Source organism: Euwallacea similis, chromosome 5 (assembly GCF_039881205.1).
Source record: "Euwallacea similis isolate ESF13 chromosome 5, ESF131.1, whole genome shotgun sequence".
NCBI lineage: Eukaryota > Metazoa > Arthropoda > Insecta > Coleoptera > Curculionidae > Euwallacea > Euwallacea similis.
Genome location: NC_089613.1, coordinates 4,980,418 through 5,007,183, shown reverse-complemented (window position 1 = coordinate 5,007,183; position 26,766 = coordinate 4,980,418). Strand labels below are relative to the sequence as shown.

General features: G+C 34.7%; 3 protein-coding genes across 3 annotated transcripts; 2 read left to right on the top strand and 1 right to left on the bottom strand.

Moving 5' to 3' along the window:
- Positions 1 to 1,217: 1,217 nt before the first annotated feature.
- On the top strand, positions 1,218 to 16,144 carry LOC136409137 (uncharacterized). The gene is made up of 10 exons (XM_066390464.1): positions 1,218 to 1,479; positions 10,004 to 10,130; positions 11,670 to 11,827; positions 11,892 to 11,964; positions 13,281 to 13,466; positions 13,522 to 13,696; positions 13,750 to 13,985; positions 14,040 to 14,145; positions 14,449 to 14,706; positions 15,653 to 16,144. Exons 2-10 carry the CDS (start codon positions 10,014 to 10,016, stop codon positions 15,778 to 15,780), a joined length of 1,437 nt encoding a protein of 478 aa, XP_066246561.1. The 5' UTR covers positions 1,218 to 1,479; positions 10,004 to 10,013; the 3' UTR covers positions 15,781 to 16,144.
- A 615-nt stretch (positions 16,145 to 16,759) lies between these two features.
- On the top strand, positions 16,760 to 26,586 carry Cbp80 (Nuclear cap-binding protein subunit 1). Its single transcript, XM_066390460.1, has 14 exons — positions 16,760 to 16,923; positions 17,154 to 17,313; positions 17,419 to 17,576; positions 17,854 to 17,990; positions 18,133 to 18,362; positions 18,526 to 18,773; positions 18,877 to 19,144; positions 19,250 to 19,387; positions 19,480 to 19,586; positions 25,225 to 25,463; positions 25,629 to 25,847; positions 25,907 to 26,047; positions 26,100 to 26,285; positions 26,346 to 26,586. Exons 1-14 carry the CDS (start codon positions 16,884 to 16,886, stop codon positions 26,457 to 26,459), a joined length of 2,385 nt encoding a protein of 794 aa, XP_066246557.1. The 5' UTR covers positions 16,760 to 16,883; the 3' UTR covers positions 26,460 to 26,586.
- On the bottom strand, positions 20,152 to 24,326 carry LOC136409049 (uncharacterized). The gene is made up of 6 exons (XM_066390335.1): positions 24,171 to 24,326; positions 23,390 to 23,561; positions 23,211 to 23,338; positions 22,946 to 23,093; positions 22,237 to 22,405; positions 20,152 to 22,096 (listed from the first exon to the last, which is right to left on the bottom strand). The coding sequence occupies exons 1-6, from the start codon at positions 24,207 to 24,209 to the stop codon at positions 20,152 to 20,154; spliced, it is 2,601 nt and encodes an 866-aa protein (XP_066246432.1). The 5' UTR covers positions 24,210 to 24,326.
- Positions 26,587 to 26,766: the final 180 nt, after the last annotated feature.

Here is a 26,766-nt window from a genome sequence, read left to right as displayed (position 1 = left end):
AATTTTTATAATAACGTCCCTATATTATAAATTTCTATAGAAATTTCCACAAACTTGTATACTCTATGAAAGTCAGTGGCATACCTACGTTTTCAAAGCTGTTAGGAATTTATTAAAATGAAAAACAAGGAACAGTAACCAGTTTCTCTAAATGTTGACCTTTGAAATTTACATTAACTGAACAAAAGTCAGGTGCGTAGTATGGGACATTTAGGAATAAAAAATGAAAATCTTGGTAACGTTACCAGGAGAAAAATGTCAATAACAACGATTACCTTATTTTTTTTCATACAATATATTTCTTCTTATTTACACTTATCCAGTACCTATTTAAACTAATTGACCCTTAAGGGTGTAGATTTTAGTAGTTTATTTATGGGTTAATCTGGATGTATAAATTTACTATAAAAAAACCGCATTCAAAAATAAAAATCGTCGGGTCTGAGCATTTTTCCAAAAAACACACCGCTGAATTTTAAATGAATTTAGACATTACTTCTAAATCTATTTCATTTTACCATCTTGAGATTATATATTACTAAATGAAAATTGCTGACATTTACTAATGTAGTAATATTAATATTTCTATACCAAAAGCATTGTTGACCCACAGACGAGCAAAACTGAAAATCATGTTCAGTCATCTCCAATCAGTGATGAGTCATGTTTATTTGGAGGTTCCGCTAAGTTATTATGTGACGAAGATATTTTCAACAGAATCGACCTTATAACAGACTCAATCAATTTATATTAAGCGAACTGACGAAACAGTAATGAAATTATATTGTAAACAGGTATTTATAGTATTTTAGTTTCTTAAGAATGTGTGCAAATTCTGGTAGGTATTTTCGTAATTTGTAAACATTGATGACTGAAGTCCTAATAATATCTAAAAATAAGACATTTAAATGACATCAGTGATACCTAAAAATTAGTAAAGTGTCAATAAGTAATGGTTTCTACGTACCGCTCCCCATATAAACCAATACAAGCTCTAGGGGTGTTACCATGTATATTATTTTCTTCCTAATCGCCTAATCAAATTTAATCAAAATCCATAAAACAAATTTTGAGTACTAATTATTGGAAAAATTTGCAGTTATTGATGTCATTAAGGTCACGTTACTATAGACATAAAGAAAATTTTGTATCGAGCAAAAACTAGTGCAAATTCGATATCGCTATAGTTGATCTTTGATTTCGCGTTACGGTGACCTTAAGTCGAGTGGCATTTGCTGTGAAAGTACCGCAGTCGAAGAAGTGAATGCCAATTAAGACACCAACCAGATTACGCTGGTGCTGAGCTCGCGATACACGGTTCCTTCAATTCAACATTTTTAATCGCGCTTATTATTGTCTTTGTCGAAAGAATCGCTCATCGAACTTTTCGATCTTGATTAATTGAACTTCGGTTGATTTAGTGAACGGATAAATCGAGAATTTAACGGGATTTGTGTGGATTTATCACTGAGATGAAAGGTAAGTGGTTGTATTTTTTTCTTGCTGTTTCTAGTTACAAAAAAGAAGGAAAAGTTTCGTAAAGAGAATCACGTTTTGAACCATTAAAAAATCTTTAATCAAATCTTCTCTTTTGGAGGCCTATTAGTTCAAACACTGAGTATAATCGAAGTAGTGAAGATTGAGTTTTACTTCTGATCCGCTCTGAAGGATTTAACTTAAATTACAGTCTATGAATCGTTGCTATTTCCAAGAGTATAAAATTTGCATCATAGAAACGTATGTTGAAATTTTACATTACACATGCATCTTCGTGAAACTGGCTTTCTATCCTCAACCGAACGCCTTTGTTCCCCGAAAATAATTTATTTATAGATCAAACTTTGCTTGATATTTTTCCCAAAATTTAAATGGAATTTTCTCCTTTGGGGCAATTTTCAATTAAAATTAGTACATAATTTGTTCAACATAATGAAAACAAATTCTAAAATTAGAGGACATTCCTAGTTAATCACATCACAGAAACAATCATAGAGTTTTTTTAAGAAAGCCCTAGTACGCCACTGATTTTCATAAACAATAATTTTGTCCACTAGGGAAACTTGTTTACGACTAAAAATACTAATTTACATTAATGATTTTTTGAATATGTTGAAAATATGTCATATGTATTTGGGAAAATCTCTCGTACGCTCCTGAAACTTACTGAACTAAAAACAATTTTGTCCGCTTAAGGAAATCACTTCAAACTTTTATTATATGGAAAATTATTGAAGCAATACAGATATATTAATATTATTGATTTTTTTAATATTTTCATATTTTGAAGAACTCTTAGAAAATACCCTTAGTACGATCCTGATTTTTAGTGAATTAAAAATCAATTTTATTGAATTAATAAAGTGACTTGCAACGATGATTCCACCAACAATCACTGGCGTAACACGGGTATTTTTATTAAATAATCCTTTTTTTATAGAAAATTGTCAAATTTCCGAACAAGTTCTTCAGATTATAAATTAGCTTGTGTTTGGTTCTGATTTTTTCTGAAATAAATAATAATTTTGTTGCAACTAACTTCAAACAATAACCTCATAGAAATTCTTTATAATCTCATAGGCGCATAGGCAATCATTGGCGACACTTATGTATTATTGTAGTACTGATTTTGTTATAGAAAAATATACTTCCAAGGAATTGATGTAGTTTGTAAAACCGATCCGTCGTACGCCCTTGAATTTTACTGAATTAATAAACAATTTTTCCGACTTGTTTACAGTCTAATTTTTGAAAGTTCCTAAGAGGTCTCGAAACCTTTGATCCTACGCCATTGATCTGTATAAACACGAAATTTAGTCATTTTAAAATGGCTTTGCTAAAGTCAGGGTCGTAACAAGTGAGGTTAAAAACATAAACCACAAATTGAGTCAAATCGAAAATCATTGGCGTAACATAAGCAATTTCATAGTTTTTTACCAAAAATGTTATATTTCGGAAATATTTTAAAGTTCTTTTGAATTTCTAATAGACATAGCAATTTATCTCAACTAACCCAATTTTTGCCAAATTAAAAGACAATAATTTTGCGTACATGAATTTAACTCACTTGAAATCAAAATTCCGTAAAAAACTATTAACGTAACATGCAAATTTTTGTATTATTTATTGGTTTCGGTATAGAAGAAGCGCTAGAAGCTTCTTTGCTCTTCTATCTTTTAGCATGTTCTTTAAGGATGAAAAGTCCTCTTTATCCTTAAAAGTAAATACCCTTGAAGCTGCATTGAATGTAGCTAAAATGACCATTTCAGTGCTGCTATTAATAGATAGCATGGTTAATTAAAACCCTAAGTAGCACTTCGAAAGCTAATTTAAACGAGGAAACGAATTAAACTGAAAATATTAATTGATTAGATAATGGATATCGGCAAAACTCGAATTTTAAACATGTCGATTGAGATTGATATAAGGAAAACTCGCTTTATTGCTAATTCAATCAGGTTTTAACCTGATAAGTGCTCCTTTCTCTTATTCAAATCTTTGCTTAGGGGACAGCAGAGGCTGATGTGCATTTTATATGGGCATAATAACTGCTTCAAGTGAATGTTCAAATCCTGAATGAACCCAATTGCCTCCCAGTGTTCCTTGAATCTTAAAAAGAAATGGATATGGCAAATATGAAATTTCTCCATACAGGAGCTGTTAAATTGTGTCCTCAGATTAGCAAATTTTTTGCATTTGATTATCACGTAAACCGGGGCATCCACACAACCAACACTCATGAGCTTGCCAATTCTGGAATAGAATACTCCATGTCCAGTAAATTCCTAGCTCAGATAATAGTCCCCCTCTCCTCACCCGCGGTCCACCCATACCTTCAAATCCGGAATGAGAACTTTGATCCAGCCATGGTACTCTCGGCCTAGCCTCCATTAAATGCCTCCCGCTTTCGTCTAATGCCGTTTTTGGAGATACTGGACTACTTCTTCAGGCGAAGATAGATGGGATTCTGTTATACCCTCCAAGGTGGTCGTGGGCGCCGTTCTATGGGCACTTGCAGTGATTAAGTCTCCTGTTTAACTTCCACATCTTCTTATAGTAGTTTAATTCAATTGCTTTTAACATGCGGGAGCCCCGTGTCGCATGTAGTGACCCTACACAGCAATCTTCTCTTGCGGGATCCCGATCCACCTGCTCAAAGCACATTTATCATGGAGTCCTCACAGGAATTCTCGAGACGTGTGTGGTCATTTTTAAGTTTCTGTTCAGGTACATTCCACGGTACTTTACCGCTTCCTAAGTCTTAATCGTGATATTTTCAGCTGCGACTCGCAAGCTTCGCAGTCTTCTTTCCCCATACAAGAGCACCATCCCTGTGCTTTTCAGAATCACTTTTAGTTCCACCTCTTTTAGCGCTTCCAGGATTCGGGAGGCAGCGTAAGGGGTCTTGCCGTCCAGATCCGTACCGATGGTTTAGCCCTAACTGCCATCGTCAAGTCTTCCGTATAGAACTCGAATGAGATCGAGAGACCAAGAACGACGTCTTAGTGAGGCGCCCACTGCGGTTAACACGCTTTTAAGAAGTGTGTCAGAAACATGTGGGAAAAACAGGGAAAGGAGAAATATTTGGTGCGGATATCGAATTTGTTAATATGAATGTTTAAGCAGCTTCATATGGTAATTTAAGCCTAAACCTTCACATACAAACGACAGTGGCATTTATTAAATGTGAAGAAATCTTGAAATTTAATTACACATCCATTAGCTTAATTTGCTATAATAAACCCCTTAAACGTGCCATTGTACGCTAATGTGGGCTTTTTCTCTGCCTAATTAATACATTCGCTTGTTAAACAATAAGAATAATGGAAAGCAAACTCTTTCCATGATGCATGATGAAGGCGTGATCTCTTGAACGTTATTCGAACCGCAATTTTGCATCATTAATTTGCTACCGCAGGTTCCAGTTACGGACCAGAAGAAAATCAGCTTCGGGTTTTCGTTTTTGTGGGTTCCGTTTCATCTTCGCTTTAAAGAAATTCATATTCTTCCTATATTGTCGGGAGATATTTCACTGCTGTTACATGATCCGTAATGTGCACATATACAGCTCAAGCTACTACATATTCAACGCCAGTAGACTTTCACTCTTGCACGCTTACGTTTTTAATAATCGTTATTGAGTTGTTAATTTTAAATTTACATAACCGATAAACCGGTTTATATGTTTGTTTTGACTTTACATTAGCGTTGAAATTGCGGATAAAGAGGTAGACACGGCATTTAATTTCGGGATTAAGGCCGCAAAAGCGATTATGACGAAAATCGGGGTTTGAGAAGGTGGCTCTCGCGTTGCGCCATGGAATATATGGAATTTTAATTGATTCAATTAAAATGTTGTTTGTTTGCTAAATGCCCATTTTTGGTTCTTGTAGAAGTAACTAGGAAGCCAGAAATAAGAGTGTTCGTGAGGTCGCGTCTGCTGAAGCTTGAGAGCAGAAGAGTGCAGGAAGGCTTGCCATTAAGCTCCATTAATCAGGTTTTAGCTGTAATTGCGCCAGTTTATCAATAACTTCTCATAGTGCCTTTTTCTGAGCTATTATTCTGAGCGCCAGCTTCTGAGCAATCTCTGTCTTAATTTGTTTAGGGTCAGACGCGAACCCCCGTCCCACTTATGATATTAAGATATCGTGAAGCCTTAAATTGTACCTCCCCTGTAACATTTTTAACAAATTATCATTTTTAAAAAATTTGAAAGCAGCATTAAATAGGACAAAAAAATTATCTTTTGACATTAATTTTTTTTAACGTTACCTCCATCATCGGTAACGCAAAATGACTAATTTCGTTAAATTGAAACAAGGGTCAAGTGACACCTCAAATTAAAGACCTTTCGAAACTACATTCAATGGTATATTGCGATTCAAAATCGATAAATTAGTTTTTGAAAAAAATAGTTATAAATTTGCTACAAAATGCAATACAAACTGAGTTAGGTAGTACGTAAATAATAAAAAGACGTATTCGTTGATAGGAAATTGATTTGTTTTCGCTTTTCTGCTTACAGACAGTCTTAGGTTAAAAAAAGAAAAAAATCAATAAACAAAAATAACCAAAACTGTTTGTAACCACTAAATCGGAAACAAACTAATTTCCTATCAACAAACAAGTTTTTTCATTGTTTAGATACTATTTCATTGAATTTGTACTACATTTTTTACCAAAATAATTGTGTTTCTCAAAAATTAACTGATAAATTTTGAGTGACAATACACCATTAAATATAGTTTGGAAAGACTTTTAATTTAAAATAAGGCGTCACTTGACCCATATTTCAATTATAAGAAATCGGTCATTTTGCGCTACCGGTGATGGAGGCAACATTAAAAAAAATGTAATATCAAAAGATAGTATTTTTTGTCCTATTCAATGCTGCTTTTGAATTTTGAAAAAATAACAATTTGTTAAAAAATTGAGTGGGGGTAATTTAGAGCCACACGGTATACTCGCAATTGCGGTCACGCATTCTCTCATGTAAATACTTGAAAAGTAGTTTGAGTTCCCAGGAGGTTGCCAAAGATCGATCCAACACTAATTGCGGATACCTTCTAATTCGAAAATTTTCTTGTGGAAGTCTATTGAACTCTGGGAGATTCCCACCGTGCCGCTTTTGGTGTGATGGAGTGATACGGATCAGATCTTGGTTACCTTAGTTGAGATCCCTGAAAAAAGCAATTTCAGGGACCTTCATTTTACGGCTTTTTCAAAATTGTAAGAATTGGTGCTAACGTGGCCTATTTGGTCGGACCTCGACAGCTAAGACTACACGTCCAACGGTTAAAACCTTACCATCAAGGGTTCAGACCGGGAGACCCCAGCCATCAAGATTTCAGACTTGTAACAGCCCTAAGAAGAATAATGCCGAGAATTGGAGAAATAAACGACAGAAAAATGCAAGTGCTGGCAAGAGTATCTAAATCAATTGTGCTGTATGCAGCTCCAATATGAAGTAGTGCATTAAAATACAGTTGATCATTAGTGTAGTAGATCAAAGTGCGATATCTCAATAAATACGAGTTTTAGAAGGAAATATTTCATATCAAAGTTTTTAGTCGTTAATAGGTGCATATTTTAAAATTATTTTCAAATGTACAGGGTCCGTCATAAAAGTGTGATAGGACCAAATTATGTTTTTTTAAATGGAATCCCCAATTTTTTCCCATTTTCAAATTTACGGTCAAATGTTAAGATCCGTTTATGTAAAGAGTCTTATGTTCAAAATTTACCGTTTGCGAATTATTCGCAAAAATTCTAAAATTTTCATAGCAGTAAGGTCTCACGGAAATCGGTGCTGTACCCTAATCGTTGCTAATGAAATAAAATTTCGGAATCGGTCTTATGGGTCTCCAACAATACCTAATGAGCTACATCTTGACATGTTTCAATTAAAAAAAAAGTTTTTCATGACCCCCTAAATCGGCCTCCGAAGTTGCTCGACTTTAAACCTCAACAACTAGCTTATTTCAAACGAAATTTTCTCAAGGACATCGTGTTCAAAATTCAAAAATCTACAACTCTTGTTAACATTACCCTAAACCCAGCCATTTCTAAGATCCCGAAAATTGCCCCTTTTTGGCTTCTAAATGTCTTATCTGTGACGTCACTATAGACAAATGTTAAGCGATGCCAGATGACGTCCAATGTCATTTTGACATTTTTCGTGATTATCGATAGCTGTATTATTATTTTGTATTCAAAATCGCACGTTAATTCTAATGTATCTTTCGTTAATATTATCTTTTTAGTTAATAAATAAATAGGTTTTTTTCTGGTAAGACTGCAACCGCGTTCTGATCGAAATGGAGGACAATTTGATAATTTGTTGTGAATGCCTCGTTTGCATAAAAATAAAGTAATTTCCCGTAGTTTCGCGCATTTTTGGATTTTGAACATGATGCCGTCGAGAAAATTGGGGCATTCCATTTGAAATAAGCAAGGTATTGAGGTTTGAAGTCATGCAATTTCGGCAGCCTATTTCGAGGATTATGGAAAACTTTTTTTTAATTAAAACACGTTCAAACATAGCTTATTAAATTCTCTTGGAGTCCCATAAAACCAATTCTAAAATTCGCAGCGGTTATGGTACAGCACCGATTTCCATGAGACTTGCAGCTATCAAAATTTTCGAATTTTTCTGAATAACTCGGAAACGGCAAATTTTTTACATAAAACCTTTTACATAAACTGACCTTAAAATTTGATAATAAATTCGAATATGGCCAAAAAATTTGGGGGTTTCATTAAAAAAAAGAAAATTTGGTCCTACCAGTTTTATGACGGACTCTGTACATTTTAAAATTTGCACCTCTTAGTGAGCAAAAACTTACATATGAAACATTTCCTTTTAAAACTCACATTTACTGAAATATTGCACTTTACACACTAATCAGCAATCCTGTATAATAAACCAAGAAACAAAGTGCTATCATTTCAGCAAAAAATTGCACCTAGAAGTAATAGAGCAGATAGAACAGCCTCAACATCGTTAATACAGGTAATTAATGGACAAATGCCTTTGGACCTCATGACAATGGAAAGAAATAAAAAAGAAAGAAAAAAAGTGATAAAATAATAAAGTAGAAAGAAAATTAGAGAGGGAGAACTATGGAAGCGTGCCAAAAGCCTAATGAACAGGACTGATGGATGGAAGAAGTTAATGGACAAAGACCAACATATTTCCAGAAGTTAGAACTTGGGTAGATAGGAAACATAATGTGAACAGCTTTCATCTGGTACAATTTCCAATAGGGCATTAGGGAAAATAGAATCTGACACAACCAATACTGCAGGGATGATACGTATGACGTTCATAATGATTGCAAATTATGTGGAGGAAATACTCACGATAAAGGAACAGGATTAAAGAGACGAAAAGAAAGGAAGATAAAAGTGTACAAACAAGGAAGAAATCCTGAAGAAATGCCTTACGGCGGTTGCAGAAGATTCCCCGTTGGGGTTTAACAGTGACAAAAATTCCCGACTACCCTATCTGATCGTCAACAGAAGAGGGTGCTTTTTAAAGGTGTCCCCTCACGAGAGGCAAAAAAATCCATCAAGGTCTGACTGGGGAAACCGGACGATCCAGGTCGGACTTATCAGACCTGGCCCGCCGGGCTTCCCCGGCCGTCCATGTTCTTAAAGGTTCGAGTGTGATGCTGCTGCTCGTAACTCGAGTCCTCTTACTCATATAAAGTCAAGTTGTCTGCAAGATGGCAAATAGAGATTGTATGTTTATAACAATGCTGTGAAAAGCTGCAAGACGGCCACCACAGACTTCAATGACATAGTTCCGGAATTGGAGTATATCGGTCCTAGAATTGCAATGGGGGGTTTCCCAGAGAAAACGAAACATGCAGAAGGAATGAAAACTGAAGTAGAGCGTAAGTTTCATTTAAGTAGCTTGGGCTACACTTCTGGATTGTACTCAGACAAAGCAGAAATTTACTAAACTGAAGAAGACACTTGTGAGTATCACAACGTAAAACTACATTAGCGTGCGCACTATGATTACTCGCATTGTTTTGATCGTATGAGAATGTCTACTAAAAAATTCATGAGAAAATTTGTTCCTTCAACCAGCCAGGTTACGCCTCTGGATTTTACTGAGTTAAAGTATAAATTTCTTAAACTGGAGAAGGCACTTAAGAATATCCTCACGTAAAGCTACATTAGCGTACTTACCATGATTTTTGTCAGCGTCTTCATTGTAGGAAAATATCCTAATGCTGCGTCTCTAGATTTCACTAAAATAAAGGATGAAATTACTAAGTTGAAGAAAGCTCTTAAAATATCACCATTAAACTCTTCATTTGCTTAGCATGAATGTTTATAGTGTTTTAATTTTTGTATCAAAATACTGACGATTAAAGACAATATTGATTATCCCAATTTTTGTGGTTTTTTTTCGGTTAATTTTTGTATTGCTCTATTAACAAGTAATAACCAAAGAGATGCTAAACTCGAAATTAAAAAAATTCTTTTGTTTCAGATAACATCCAATGATGGTATCCAGAAGGAAAATCCTCTCCAAATCCAGGGACGACATCAACCTGTTGTCCAATGGACAACCTGAAGACTCTGAGGATGTATGGTACCAAAAAGAAAAACTTTTCAAGGTACTTTCCTCACAAAAACAAAATAACGCACTTTTTTTCATAAACTAGAAATTTTCAAGCGTTATGTCAAAAAAAATCGAACCTTATGCAAAATCCAAATTGCGCAATCGAATAATACCAAGGAGACTGAGTGTGAAACTGAAAAATTTTAATTAATTCTATAAAAGGATGTTCCAATTACCCCGTATAAATAAAGAGAAAATTTCACATGGACGGATAGTGAAATCTTCGGCCATATAAAAGGCCGAGTTGCGCAATTCAGGAATTTTTATGTGATTTCTGTGAGACTATCCTTCATGTTTAGCCGCTGCGTTTAATTTTTTTTATCCGATACTCTTGAATAAGTTAAAGCGCATGATGATGAAATAATCCCTGCAAACGTTTGACATTATAAGAGGATTATTAAAGGCAATAAATGCAAAAATAAACCGAACCCTGTACAGTGCGTTATGTGATCACTTACATGGTTTTTAAACGAAATTTAAATACTTGAATAAATTATTTTAAATTGTGAGGTACATACGAGTAGGTCGAGGATAGTAGGTGTAGGTACCTGTTTAACTGATATTACGGCAGAGTCTAAACATGTGAAATTTGCAGAATTTAGTGGATGTTCTGAAGTATCGCATTGCGCAACTAGTGCAAAAAATAACATTTTCCGCAACAATCTGTTTCAGAACAGAGATTTAGCATTTTCACTACCTTCAAGACACCTGAATTTTATTTAGAATTTCCCAATGCTTTTCTTGCATTCATTTAAAATCATGTACGCATAAACATATAAAGAAAAATTTTAAAAAAAACATTGAATTATACATATACGATAATATATGCCTTGCACAACACAGTACCGTTTTGCTACACATTAATAAACGACCTTGCGAATTATTTTGCAAGTTAAAAGAACGACGGTACTCGGCACCATGTTGCGGTATTAAGCAACAATCCCGATATTGGCTGAACTTTTAAGACATTTACTCTATATGGTAGAACCTACAGAATTATCTATGTAGATATTTACATGTTTGTACTGCTTTAACTGCCGCAATGTAAACAAAAACAAAGGATAAATACCTGGGATGTGTGTAGATCAACTTTACACACCTAAATGAGTGTGCAAAATGCAGCTTTACACACGCTTATTGGTGAAGGATCAAAAAATTAATACGGAAACAATGTTTTAATCAGTAAATTGCAAATATTTTAAAACCACACTACGTCACTGCTTTATGTCGATTTGTACTGCATAGTTTTTCTTCAAAGCTTTCAAATTTTCTGGTTAATTAGGGAATAAACAGAAGAGTTCAAGATAGATGTATTGGGAAGCTGAATCTAAGAAAAAAAAGTAAGAACCTTCTTAAAACAATTATTGGAAGATTCTTCATGAGAAGAATTTGACGAATATAAATATGGACTTCACATCACTTCTAGTGGGAGATTGCTTCTTTACAGACGACAGAAAGTGCTACAGAAATATATTTGAAGACACATATTGTTATATTATTCTTAGGACCAAAATAACAGTGAATCTTCCAACAGGATCACATTCAAGAAGTACTCAATAAATGGAACCAAATCGATGACGAAATCTGGTCCAAAGTCATCGTTCTCGAAAGAAATCGAAGAGTGGCGAAAGCCTATGCCAGGGCTCCAGTTTTGACCGTCAACGGATCCGACTCTGGATTTGATGGATTCAGGTAACTTCCAAACAATTAATATCATTCTCTTCGTCACTAACAGTTATCATTGACCTCAATCCAGGATCGGATTATCAGGATTTGAAAATCCCCTCAGAGACAAGAGAACTGAAGAATGCCGAAGACACATAGGCCATGTAAGTTCTCGGCCAATATCAAAGTCCTGTTAATTTTACCAAAAGGATAATTTCCACAGAAACGTAAAAATTAATTAATCGGCTGCCTGTTTACAGATACGAACCGTTGAATTATACAGGGTGAAATAGCCAAATGGAATATCTGCATATTTCAATATATGTAAAAAAATACCGAAACATGTCAATTTTAAAATCAGAAATTACATCCAGTAACGTGAAATTTTTATCCCTAAATTTAACCCCTTTTGCGTGACAATTGCAATTCCAAAATTTTTAAATGGTAAGCATGGGTTTATGATACCTCAATGGAAGAGTCTTTTCATTCTTTATTCAAAACTGCTATGGTTTTAAATTTGATTGCAAAGAATAATAGAAAAAAATAAATTCATGTAATTGACGACATTCTCCACAATAAACTTGAAACTTAATAACTAATACCATTTAAAATAAATCAATCTCAATCTTCTATGAGATGTTCAAAATGTATGCCATGAACCTCTTGGCAGTATCCTAACCGTAGATAAAAATGTCTTCTAACATTAATCAACATCTGAGAGTAACCGATCTAATCGTAACCGTTATTCTTCTTTTTAAATCAACTAGATCGCGTGGTTTAGTTTCGTAAACCATACTCTTCACATATCCCCATAAGAAGAATTCTAATGGAGTAAGATCCGGTGATCGTGCTGGCCATTCTAGCGATCCTCGCTTCGCTATCCACCGATTTGGAAAAGTTAAGTCGAAGTATGTTAATTAACATTGATTTGTTTTGTTATTTTATTGCATTATTAATAACGAAGTGGTGCTAGTTTATAAGTTTTTACTTTGCTGTAGAGAATTTCCTCAATTACATGAATTTATTTGTTGTCTATTATTGTTTCAAATAAAGTTTAAAACCACATCAATTTTGAATAGAAAATGACCTTTCAAATGAAGTATCACAAACCCATACTTTCAATTTAAAATTTTTTTTTAAATTTTGGGGGTTGCTATTATCACTCAAAGGGAATTGAATTTAGGGATAAAATTTTTACATTTCAAAATGTAATTTCAGAATAATAAAATTGACGTTTTTAGGTATTTTTTTCACATATTTTGAAATATGCAGATATACAATTTAATCAATTTGACTGTTCCAACCTGTATTAGATGGTTTCCATGGAAACTGTATTAAATGGTTTCCGTGGAAACCATCCAAATATCAAAAAAGCTGATTTCAGCGTTTGTGTGGAAACTTGTTGGTTTTAGCAAAATGACCAGGACTTTGTGTGCGAAAAAGTATAAACTAATTTTAAGTTTACTAATTTTTGATGCAGGGCGTGAAAATAAAAATGGACGAAAGTGGCAATATCCTAATCAAAAGACTGTCTCGCTCAAACGTGTTCGTCAGACACACGACTTTAGACGAAGAGAGTGCCATATCAAGTGAAGTCTTGAAGTTACCTCATGGGGTTCTACCTCCGAATAAGGCATTTACATTGTTTGATATGAAGAAATTTCAAGTAACACCACTAAACTCTAAGTTATTATTTGAATTTGTTTAATACTTCTTTGCAGGTTAATGTGAATAATGAACTAAAACGGGCATATCCCAATAGGAGACGATTGGAAAATCAATGCCTGAGTGCGATAGCTTTCGTGAAGAACGAACAAGACGTGCTTAAATCCCCTTTATGGATGTTAGTGGTTAATTTAGTCGCAATTGATATGCTAAAATCCCAAATCCCTATAGGTAGTTTAAAACCTTTTTATCTATGTGCATAGAATAATATAGAGTTTTTTAAGACGTCTCCTCTCCAATGAGAGGCTCTGCCCCCACTCCAATAGAAGAAGGGAATTATTCAATATGCGCAAGCTCGAAAACTTCTCTGGTCAATGGGAAAAGCAACAGCCAGCAATACAGCAACAACTCCACTGGCAATGAGGACAGCAACAGTGGGGGGAGCATTAGTTCCAAGAGGGAGGGAAATCCTCCAGAGCTTCCACCGAGGAAGAAATTGGAGCCCTGTAATATTCCGCAGGTCAGTTCCAGTTACTCAAGGGTAGTCATGAAGTGTAAAAATTTGTGTGTTCAGCCCGATTACGAGGAACAAGCACGGGAAGCTCCTCCTCCCAGTTCAATACGCAGGATTCCTTCTACGAAGAACAAGGCCAAAATTAAGAAACAGAAGAAACAGCCAGGTAAATCATTAGAGATTCATAAAGTTGACTAATTTAATATTGTTTAGAAATACGTACTTAACTTACTGTTATTCATACGTCTTGCTTGGATTTAGTGAATAAGACTAGTTCGGATGAGTCCAGGTTAACTTAAGTGTGTTCAAGTGAGGTGTGTTAGATGACCATATAAACCCACGAATTTAATACCTCACCATGATATTATTCTGGATTTGACTGAATATTTTAAACTGACGTAAAGTTTAACACAAGCAGCGAATCTCCATAAACCCATAAACGAAAATTAATCCAACTAAATCTCTTTAGACGACCCTTATTACTGCGGCATGCGAGCCCGCATTCCGAACTTTGTGGCAAAATTGACGGGCAAAAAGTACCACCAACAAAACTGCAAACTAAGCAAACAGCAGGAACCATCAACCCAGCAAATTTACGGATATCATCAGAAGCCTACATACCATCCGAGTACCATGGAACAGCACGTGAGGAGAATGTCTCAGGTCAAACATCCTAACTTGTATCCCAGTGCAATGTGGAGTGCCAGGAGTTTGGACAGCGGATTAGGTAATGAAATGAAGCATGCCCTGATGGCTTTTATTAGTTTCCATGGAAATCATCTTCTCTACTGGGCGTTTCAAAATAAGTCTGCCAAATTCATACGAATATTGGTCCGTTTTAGCTTCCTCTTTGAAATACAGGGTGATAAAAAATTAATGTTTTTTCCTAATCAGTCCCTTCCGGCGTTCAATATTTTTTAATGAAAATTGGGGAGTGTAAAATAGGTGTGGAAACACATCTTTTTAAGGGGAAAACAATGTTTGAAATTTCATCAGTGGCATCCCCATTGATGCGATCCTGAACATTTTAATCGAAAAATATGATACGCTATTCGTTAAAAAAACTAATAAATAATTTTCTGAATGCTTCATGTTTCTATAAAAATAAGGTCTTTTGAGTATTTTTCATAATGTTAACCATTTTCATGAAGAAAAAACATTACTTACTAACTAATATTAAAAAATTCATGTCCGGCCCTTTTTCGCATATTTTCACACACTCTTTGAAAAATGGTTAACGTTATGAAAAATGTTCAAGAGACTTTTTTTTCGCCAAAAAATGAAGCATTCAGAATATTATTTTTATTTTCTTTTAAACTAACGGCGTATCATATTTTTCATTTAAAATGTTCAGGGTCACATCAGTGTTGGGCGCCACTGGTGAAGTTCAAAACAGTTTTTTCCTCAAAAGATGTGTCTCTACACCTGTTTTATGCTCTCTAATTTTCATAAAAAATATTGAATGCCGAAAGGGACTTATTAGGAAGAAGCTAAAAAATAATAATTTTTTATCACCTTGCGCTTCAAACAAGAACCGAAAACGGACTTATGTTTGTATGAACTTTTTTTCTTATTTTGGTCACAGAAATCTACAGTAGTCAGTAGAAAAACTATTCTGAAACATCCTGTATAAAGTTCCCAGTAATTAAAAAAATATTTTCTTTTTCTTTCAGACACCACAGAATCTTCTCAAAGTACACCTTATAACCATTACACTATGTTCTACAGGTTCCAAGCTCAACCATCGAGGGGCTACATTCCGGTCCCCCCCGGAACAGTATATATTGGGGAATGGGATTAACGGATAACTTCAATTAGAGGTGCTACTGTAGAATAAAGATTTCATGCAACAACTTGATATTATTTAACTGTAAATCAGGCTAGAATTAAGAACGTTTTTGCTCATAAACTGCTTACTGAATTACAGTTTAGATAGCTCATTAAGTAGTGGATTGGTACCTACTAATATATGCTCCCACAAGTGCTTCGCGAAGTTTACTGAACATGGACTTGCATTAAGTTTATATTAGAATTTCTATATTCGCAAATATGGTTACCGTCATTTATGATTTATTACTTGTTTATTGTTTATATCGTAACATTAAATTCAATATTAATAAGCATATTCAAAGAACATTTATTAATAAAAACTGTGATATCTGAAATGGAATGGCATTTTACTTGACACCGTAGTAAATATAATTTTACTTACTTTCTTCGGTGAATAGCTTATAATCTACAGACTATTTTATACGTCAATTTCTACCAACTACTTAATTACATTTGAATTAATATTTGAAGCAATTCATTAGTGAATTTTCTTCATTTATAGATTTATTTTTATCCTGGTTTAAACGATTAAAAGAAAATAATGTAAATTAAATCTCTGTTAGTTTGGTTGCCTACAAGCTAGTATGCTCATAGCCCCGATAGAATAGATTTCACGTTGAAATGACATCAATATAACTGGAACTGTGATAGCCGGAACCTGGAACATGCATCCAAGGGAAAGAAAGTTGTATTTATCAGAGAGAGTCAAAATTTTAAAATGTAATTTAATACACTGCCTTGCATGCCTTGTAATTATTTACAACCATAGTAATTTTATATATATAATATTTTGTTCTAAGCTATGGAGGTCTAAGTAACAGAGTACACCAATACCTTTGGTAACTAGTTTTTTCGCAACGTCTACTAAATACGCGTTATTTTGTGTATTCTAATCTACTAACCTAAAAGTAGCTAAAGCTAAAGTGTTTAGTGTTGTGGACAGTAGTCTTTTTCTGTCCCAAATTCACTTTTTACCTCGTTAAAAGTGTTTATTTCGGCTGTTATAATTCTGCCAAAAGGTGCCCTATCATCTCATATTGCTTTTAACTTAACTGTCAGTCTTGGTCTAGGATAATGAGCAGGAGAAGGCCTCATGATGAAGACGATGGCTATGGTAAGGCTTCCTCTTATTTATTACATTTAAATGAATTTTTAATCCCTATTGAAATCGGAAATATATGATAATATGCATTAGATAATTTGCTTCAAGCAAAATTATTTAAGTAGGATGTATTTACTGGTACAGCACAACATAAACATAATGTAAGAAACTTGAAACATGCAGAATATATACCCTCAATATGCCTTGATCAAAACATAAATTGCCACGATTTCATCTTCCAGATAGGCCATACAGAAAAAGAAGACGAGTGTCAGAAAATCAAGAAATTGAAGACAGGTTGGAGTCACTCATTCTGCGTGTTGGAGAAAAAAGTACATCTTCATTGGAATCTAACCTCGAAGGATTAGCTAGTGTTTTAGAAGCTGACTTGAGTACTTTTAGGTAAGTTTTGATGGATATTTGCTGTTCCTTTATCCTGGATCTAACCCAAGTATGGACCATTTTAGAGAATTTCTCATAATCAAGAACTTTTATTTCGATTTTCAGAATGAAAATCCTACGGATTCTCACGGACTGTGCAATTCGCATGCCGGAAAAATGCACAATCTACACAACTCTTGTTGGTTTGTTGAATGCTAAAAATTTCAATTTTGGTGGCGAATTTGTCGAATACATGGTCAAAACTTTTAAAGAAGCCCTTAAAGGTTAGTTCTGAATGGCCTCTTCCTTTATTTTTTTGCCTATGTTTACTGTAAAATATTAGTCTTAGATCCATGTACTGGCAATAATAAAATAATTTTTATTGAAACCATGAAACTCACCAATATTCAGGCTTTATTTTCACATTTTTGTGGAGATTAATTAACCTTGTGATGAAGTTGCAGGACTTTGATCTATTGACCCTTTATGATATACAAATTGGCACAAAAGCTTCTGCAAAATTGGGATAAAATTAAGATTGTTCTCTATGGCGATTCATAGGTTGCAAATGGGAACCTGCACGCTACTCTCTAAGATTTCTGGCAGACCTGGTTAACTGCCACGTAATCAGTGCGACGTCACTTCTACAATTGCTGGATAATATGATCGATGCTGCCAATGAAGATCCTGTACCCCAGGTAACGACAAATTTCTCAACCTTCAGAGTCCTGATTCTATAAGAATATATGAGAAATAAATTTTCGGCAACGTTGATTAGTCAAAAAAATTAATTCTCTGTGTTACATGTGTCTGAAATACTCTATAATTGAAAAAATGTAGGTTCGCAGAGATTGGTATGTGTTCGCCATCCTTTCCACTCTTCCATGGGTTGGTAGAGAGCTGTATGAGAAAAAAGAGCAAGCACTAGAACACTTGCTTGTACAAATTGAGGTATTTTTAAATAAGAGGCCAAAAAAGCACCATAATGCCTTGAAAGTGTGGGCCAGCGACAGCCCACATCCCCAGGAGGAGTATTTAGACTGTTTGTGGGATCAAATCAGAAAGTTAAGGTAGATAGGTGTTTTGGTGTGGTAGTTAAATTGTATAGAAGATCTAAAAAAATAATTTGTATCAAAAATTCTTTATTAAACCTCACTGTTTTTCAAAAACAAATGTAAAATGCATAAACACGTGAAAGGTTCTGAGTCGATTGCAACAAATCGGATGTTTTAGGCAAGATAATTGGGCAGAAAAGCACATTCCTCGTCCATATTTGGCGTTTGATTCCATCTTATGTGAAGCATTACAACATAACTTACCGAGTATTCTGCCCCCACCCCATCACGATTCATACAAGTACCCGATGCCGTGGGTCGTATTCAGACTTTTTGATTACACAGACTGCCCTGAAGGTCCGATTTTACCAGGTGCCCATTCGATTGAACGGTTCCTAATTGAGGAACATTTACATTCAATTATTGGTAAGTATAACTATTGTGAAAATCTTATAGTAGAAGTCTTTGTTTTCGCATACTGCACATCTGTATTTTTGTATTAAAAACTTCAGTTTTTACTCTTTTTTAGGAATGTATCATCTGGAAAGAAAAGACTGCGCAGCCCACTTGCTTAACTTTCCCTACAAGTTAAAAATTCCTCTTGAATATTGTATTGTGGAGGTAATATTCGCGGAATTGTTCCACATGCCTGCTCCCAGGTACCTCGAAATATGCTATGGCTCGATTTTGATTGAATTGTGTAAACTGCAGCCCAGCAGCATGCCACAAGTACTGGCACTCGCCACGGAAATGCTATTCCATAGAATTGATTCTATGAATGTCTCTTGTTACGATAGGTAAGTTTGTTTGATCGACTACTATTGACGGTCCAAAGCACGGACGAACTGTAATTTTCAAGAAATTTTTAATATGAAAACGTTCCATTACTATGTGTTTTTCAGATTCGTTAGCTGGTTTTCGTACCATCTAAGTAACTTCCAGTTTAGGTGGAGGTGGGAGGATTGGGACGTTTGTTTAGGGCTCGAACCGGACCATCCGAAGCCCAAGTTCGTTAGGGAGGTTATGTTGAAGTGCATGAGGTAACAGCAGCTATTTTAAAGCTTTTAAACGTGGCTCAGCTGTGCGAAGCACAGTGCAAAAAGCAATTTACTCTTTTGTCTTTAATTATTAGGTTGTCATATCATCAGAGGATAAGGGAGATTTTGCCGGCATCGTTTGACGCGTTCATCCCGACCAAACCAGAGCCCGAATACAAATACGCTAAGGAATCTGAAGCGGGTAAGTGAAAAGTTTCACAATATTATTGAGAATCACATATAAACTTTACCAAAGTAGTAAAAGACTATATTGTCAGTACCACACAATTAAAGCCTCATTAACTACTTCAAGATATTTTTCCATATATACCACCAGTTACTTTATATTGATAATTAATGTAAGTGTGCTTCTTCTAAATTTGAGGATATTTCATATTTAAACCTAACGTTGGAAAAAGATTGCAAACAGTTTTCAACGTCTAACAAAGTTTTTGTTCTCGTTTGGTAAACTCTTCTCTACAACATGTCATATTCAGATTTAAAGATTTTTACCATTTCTTTATTATATTATTGTTTAGATTTTAGCATACAAGCTTTCAATATTCCATAAAATGATTCCCAAAATATGTATTATTCTTGAATTCATGATTTGAAGCACCATTTTTAACTAAATGTACTGGGTGTTCCATCTTAAGAAGTGTAGCTCCTTAAGGAGAAATAATCTAATCTATTCTCTGATCTTACATATTAAATGTTTAAGGTTTTATTTTTATTACTCTTTTACGCGAAAAAGAAACGAATAAAAATCACGATACATTTTGTTTATTATTTACTATTTTATTTACACTTGAAAGATACGTTCTTTTTCTCTTGTATTTGGTTCTTCTCGTTTTGGTTTTTCCATCTGAAGTCTCCGATGACTCACTTTTTTCAACTCTGGACACTGCCCCATTCCGTCCGGGAGGATTTTTTCCATCGTTCCTATGGTTCGTTTTGTGTACCTCATAAGATATAGATGTTAAATAACTTTGGCTTGTTACCGCATCTTCTGTCATTTTCTTTAATTCTTTAATAGGTCGTTTAGAGACGCTGAAAGAAGGTCTTCGTTTTATTTTCTCAGTCGTTGTAACTTTCTTCTCAATTTCGACTGTAGGCCTAGTTACGGCTGTTGACGTAATTTCCTTTTCAAGTCCTTTGGTATTTTCCAAAGATTTCCTCATTCGGCTACCATCAAACAGCTCTTTTGCCGCCTCAGACTCCTCAAGTGGTCTTAGAGGAGTTTCTCGATTTAAGGCAGGCGGAAGATACTGTTTCGGCCCAAAAATATCATCCTCGTTGTAGTCTTTGTAAGGCTTATTAGCAATTGAAGGCTTGTTGTCTGGTTTCAATCCTGGTTCTATTAGAAAGTCGTTTTTTTCAGTGGTCTTATCTATAGGTCTGACCGTAGTTGCAGGTTTTGGTCTACTAGTACTTGATGGTGCTTCTTGAGTGATTACCGAAATTTTTTGGCTTGCAGTGGTTACTTCTTTTGTAATTGTGGTGGGAGGATTGGAATAAGTAGATGCTACAGTAAATGCATCTGTAGAAAGTGCAAATACATCTGGAACTATAGTAAATACATTTGGAACACTAATAATTGCGTCCGGGATTGAGGTTGATATATTTGGAGTCGTAGTAAGTTCAATTGGAGCAGTAGTAATTGTATCTAGAGTTGCGGTAAATATGTCTAAAGCTGCAGTTGAAGCTACCGTAAATACATTTGGAGTCGCAGTAATTACTTCTGTAATCTCTTTTGCAGTTTCAGTTTTTTCAAACAGCGTTGATTTTGTTACAGTTTCTAAAGTTGTTTTTACTGCTTCCTCAGCTTTTACACGCGTAGAGGCCGCTTTTGTAGTCGTTTCAATTACACGAATGTACGGAATAGTAGCTATAGTAGATTCGCTCAATTCTTTGGTAATAGTGCTCTTTTCTTGGGTAGAGAAAGAACCCATTATGGTTGATATTACCCCCAATGTGGGGGGTTGAACTAATTCTTCCACTGCTGAACTATCAAACATTCTTGGAGTTGTTGCTGTGGTTTTCTCTTCAGCATAAAAAATAGCTGGAGGTGGCGATGTAAATATTTTATATGCAGGCTTAATACTACTAGTTTTTGGTGTAAATATTACGTCCCCAATTGTAGTATGCCTCTGTCCTTTACTCTCAGTGGTTTTCCGGAATTTTTCCATCGTATGCTTTGCTAAGCTTTTGTCACTTATGGTACTTAAGGGTGTAGGTTGTGTAATAAAGTTTCTTCCAGTGGTCGTAGTAGGAAAGTGTTCCATTATACTACTAGTATAATTCCTTGTCTGCTCCAAATTTGTTACAACCATCGGAGCAGGAAGATAAATGTTTATGGGTGATATAGTGTAAAAATTTGCCACAATTGTTTGTTTTGCAATATTTCTTTGTGTGTCTTTAATTTGGTTTTCTACAGGAGACGGGATGAAATTCAAAATCACGTTTTGATTGTTGAGTTTCGTGGCTGTTGTTAAAATGTTTCTTTCAGTTGTTGTTAGTTTTTGTTTCTCTGATCGATGACTACTTGTAGTGAGTTTCGTCATAATGATAGAGTTTTCTGTAAATTCCTCCAGTTGCGAGTTTGCAGTGGCAGTTAAAACCATCTGGTTTACAGTAAAATTTTCAGGATGAACTGATTTTTCAGTAGTAGATTTTGATGGTTGCTCGAGTTGTTTTACAGGCGGAAGAGCCCTGCAACAATTTTTTATATGTTTTTCTATCACCCACACAGTTTAATTGATTGGATAAAGGCTGATCTTCAGCCAATTTTTTGGTTTCCATGGCCCTGAATCGTATAATTTTCTGTTAACAGAATATAATTTATTTCTTACCTGATAGTTTCTGTAGTGGACTTTTTCTGAGAAATATGAAAACTCATATTATTTATTTTTCCAATAATCCTGCTCCTCTTGTAACTGCTAGCAGTTACGTCTATACTTGAGGGTTCTTGAAATCCGCTTGAAGTGAATATATGTCCGGGAAGGTCATAGTTAAAACTTCCTGAAAAAACCTTATTTTTTAACAATTCCTAAGAACAGAATTGTAAATGTAAATTCCTCTGTTTCGCTATTTTTAAAATAAATTTATAGAGTAATACACGTTATGAGTTAACGGTTTGAGTGAACTGTTCTAAACGATTTTTTCAACACAAATAAATAGTGAATTTTTGTTCTGAAATCCAAAATTTTCTGGCAGTTTTTAAACAATATTTCGTAGGCTTTACTGCTATTTTTTTTTACTCGGAGTTTGTGATATTAATTTTAAAACGTTATTAATGCATTGTTATCACTGTCAACTATTCTGCTTTGTTTTTAATGAAATCGAAACAAAAAGCAAATATTAACGTTATTTAACACACTGTTGTCAAGACGCAATTCCCACGCGCTCCAATCAAATTCGTAGCCAATAATGGCGTCATCGCACTTCTCTTTTTTCATGTTACCGAAGATCTAACAAGTTGACTCAAATATCACATAATTGTTGGACGTTATCTAAACTTTTGTTAACAACTTAAACCCTGATTTTCCAATGATAAGTTACCTTCTCTGGTTAAGTAATCTTTGGAGTATAGTCCATTAACCGGTGATATTATGAATTCCAGATTGACAACATCATGTCTGCTTCTTGATGATCTATGTCGTATTCGTTTCACAGACCATAACGCAAGTAACACCTCGTTTTGACGGGTCTAAAATGCAAATTTTCACATCAAGAAAAAAAAACAAAAAAATTGCTTTTGTAGCAATAAAAATTTAATTTAATTTTTGCGCTTTTATTTCTCATTTTTTATGCTTCATTTTCTCACCTGATACACTTTGTTTACGTCACAAAATAATTCCTCCTGCACAAATACATATCCAGCATAATTTCCATATATTTGACCCCTGGCCAGTAATGTTATGTCCCCAAAGGGTATTCTTGAAAGATGTTTACCTTAAGGGTGTAATTTATATTTCCTTTTCTATGCGATTTATAGATTAATACCTAATAATGGAGCAGTAAAAATCCGACTCCTTAAATTACTGTCTCGAATATTTTCCCTGGAAAAAGTCTGGAGAGCGGCCTCTCTTAAACCATTTTCCCAATCCAATTTCGCGTCCAGAGGGTTGTGTTCATGTCTTTGTAGATGGAAGTTCATTGTGTGCGTTTTGCAGAGCTGAAATTAGGTATAGATCGAAGAGATTTATTGTGTTTATTGATTAGAAATATGCGTAAACTGAAAGTACAACAATCTGAATCTTTATTATTTCCTCGAACAGCCTTAAAGAAACATGAAATTTTATTCTCTTGAGACGGTTTTAGTTTGCTTCTACTCCTTTTAAAATCCTAGTTGAAATGGCGGTAAGGTCCTTTAGGGTGTCATAATATTTATACAACATAATATGCACTTGTCTTTAAGGACTATCTTGAACTCGGAACCTTTAAGAAGCCAGTGGCGTGACTTGGCCATATGTATAAAGGAGATGTGGTTTTTTAAAATAAATGAGTATTGAGAACTTATTTTAATTTTTGTTAACCCCCTTGGAATACCGGTTGAAAGGCCTTGATTTTTCCTGATTAACCACTAGGTTTTTGAGTTTATATAGGAAACTTGAAGTTTTCAAATTATAAATGAATTGAAACTCCTACTGCTCTCATTTTTTCTAGAAATAATATCTAGATAATGAGAAAAAATCATGTTGACAGCCCCCAATACAGACAACAAAACTTCATTGACTTAAACAGGCTTAAAGGGAAATTATACCAGAATATTCACTGTACTCACTCTCACCATAACAACAATGATAATCCACACGTTGCGCATATTACCCCTCAATTTTAATACATCGTTAATTTTATGGTCCGCACGGTATTCTTTTCGCGTACAGCACTGCACTGAAATAAAATTAAAATCATTAGAACTGCCTTAATTACCCCTCTTCATTACACTGGAACGCCGTAGATATTATCTGATTGAACACGCAATCTTGGTTGGGTAATCAATTGCTGAAAAGACCGGATCAAGTGGTTACTTTCTTTCTAAACAGGACAGTACAATGCCAGTTATTGTTGTGTACTTGTTTTGAGTCAAATCATGCATTAGAATTTTATATGTATTGGTCCTGGGAACCATGTAGGGATAGCCTGATAGTTTTCAGCATTCCTAAAGAAATTATACCCCTTCCCCAATGATTTTCCGAAATATTCGCATTATTTATGCGCATCTCTTAACATTGACTTACTTATGCTGTGTATGTTCGGATTTGCAAAATGAAGCAACCTCCGGTCACATTCGGTTGCGTTATTAACGAGCGGGTAATAAATAATTGTTGAAAAATTAATTATTAGCGCAAATATTCCGACAGCGATTGTTGAATTATGGTACTCACTGAGTTTCTCAAGAGGCAATGGCTTAGGACTGAATGAAGTTATTTGGAAGTTCTGAAGTATCCATTTCCATTAATTTGGTTTCAGCCGCCTTCCAGGGTTTTCATAAATTTAAAAAATCTTTGCCACATGATACGCCACTTAAAAATTACAAAATACTTCTATATGCTATTGAAAGTCGCTGAAAAATTATTAAACTCTTCAAAATAACATATGTGTACGTACCTGTTCCATGTAATACGTATGTAGGTATCATATATCCAGATACATATGTATGTATGAAAAGTCCCTAGAACGATTTAATTAAAAAATATCTTTCAAGGAATTTTCTATAGATACAATTAGCCCAAATATTTTTAACTAATTTAAAAATTGTATTAAGGAAATTTAAATGAAAATTCATCCAGAATTCAATTAAAAAAAAAACGAAATCCAGCACATTCATCTTTCAGTGAATCTCCCCGGAACCGCCGCCGCTCACCAACTGGTGGTAACCATTCGACAAAAATGTAGCCCTGAAGAGGTCCTTGCGGTCCTCAAAGACCTGCCAAATCCCCGATCGGACGAAGAAGCAGATGGGCGATTCAACCCTCTGAAAATTGATGTGTTCGTGCAAACCCTCCTAAATTTGGGCTCAAAGAGCTTTTCGCACAGCTTTGCTGCCATTTCAAAGTTCCATTATGTGTTCAAGGTAAGTTGAAGTAAACGAGGGATCTAATTGGCGTAGTGACGGCACTGCAAAGGGCCGAATTCTCAAAGTTTGGTAAATTGTCATTTTAAAATTTAATTGAGGTTTTTAATTAACTCGCATGTACACAGTGTACCAAAAAAATATAATTGTGTTCTTATAAATTAGATTTTGGCAGACTCCGAAGAAGCTCAGATATGCGTGTTGCGAAACATGTTCGAATTGTGGCATAATCACCAACAAATGATGGTAGTGTTAATCGATAAAATGTTGAAAACGCAAATCGTGGAATGTTCGGCAGTAGCAAATTGGATTTTTTCCAAAGAGAACAGCGCAGAATTTACCAAAAATTACATCTGGGAAATCCTGCATTTGACTATTAAAAAGGTAAAGCTACTACACCGGGTTGATCAGGAAAGCAATAAATAGTATTTGAATTGTTATAGATGAACAGACATGTAATTAAGTTGACTGGAGAATTGACTGAAGCCAGGGAGAAATTGGCTAGAGCTGAGGAATCTAGTGACAGCGAAAGTGATGAAGAAAAAAAGAAAACTGAGGATTCAGAGAAACCTTCAGAAGAAATGGTATAAATGCTGAAAAAAATTAATTACTTTCTGATTAAATTCCTCTTTAAAGGTCGAACGTATGGAGGAAAAATTGGAAGCTGCTCAGGCGGATCAGAAAAACCTCTTTCTGATAATTTTCCAACGATTTATCATGATCCTTTCAGAGCATCTAGTACGGTGTGACACTGACGGAAAAGACTACAACACCCATTGGTATAAATGGACGATTGGAAGACTACAGCAAGTTTTTTTAACAGTAAATAAAGATCCTACGAGGTAGGCAGAAATTATTAACTTGTCATTTCTCTTATTTTAGCATCAAGAACAAGTCCAAAAGTACAGTTCGACATTAGAAACGCTTCTCTTTACACAAGATTTGGATCCCCATATTTTGGAAATATTCCAGCAGTTTGTTTCTTTGCAGGGCTAAGTTTGGTTTAAATGAGTATTTTCAGTTTAATAATTTTTAGCACTGGTTTTAAATTTTGATGTTTAGTCAGCTTAACAGTTTTTTCTCGACATCTCTATAGTATAGTAAATAAATATTTAGTTATAAAGTGACATTTTTTATCCTTTATAAACTAGAAACACTGTTGTGTTAAACATCCCTCTCGTTACCAAAGCACCTTGTTCAAAAAAGACCCTAAGAAACAGTTAAACTTCCTATCGACCGAACTGCATTTTTTTTATTTCATAGGTTGAGGTTCAGTTAACGTGACGTCCTTTACAAATTCGTT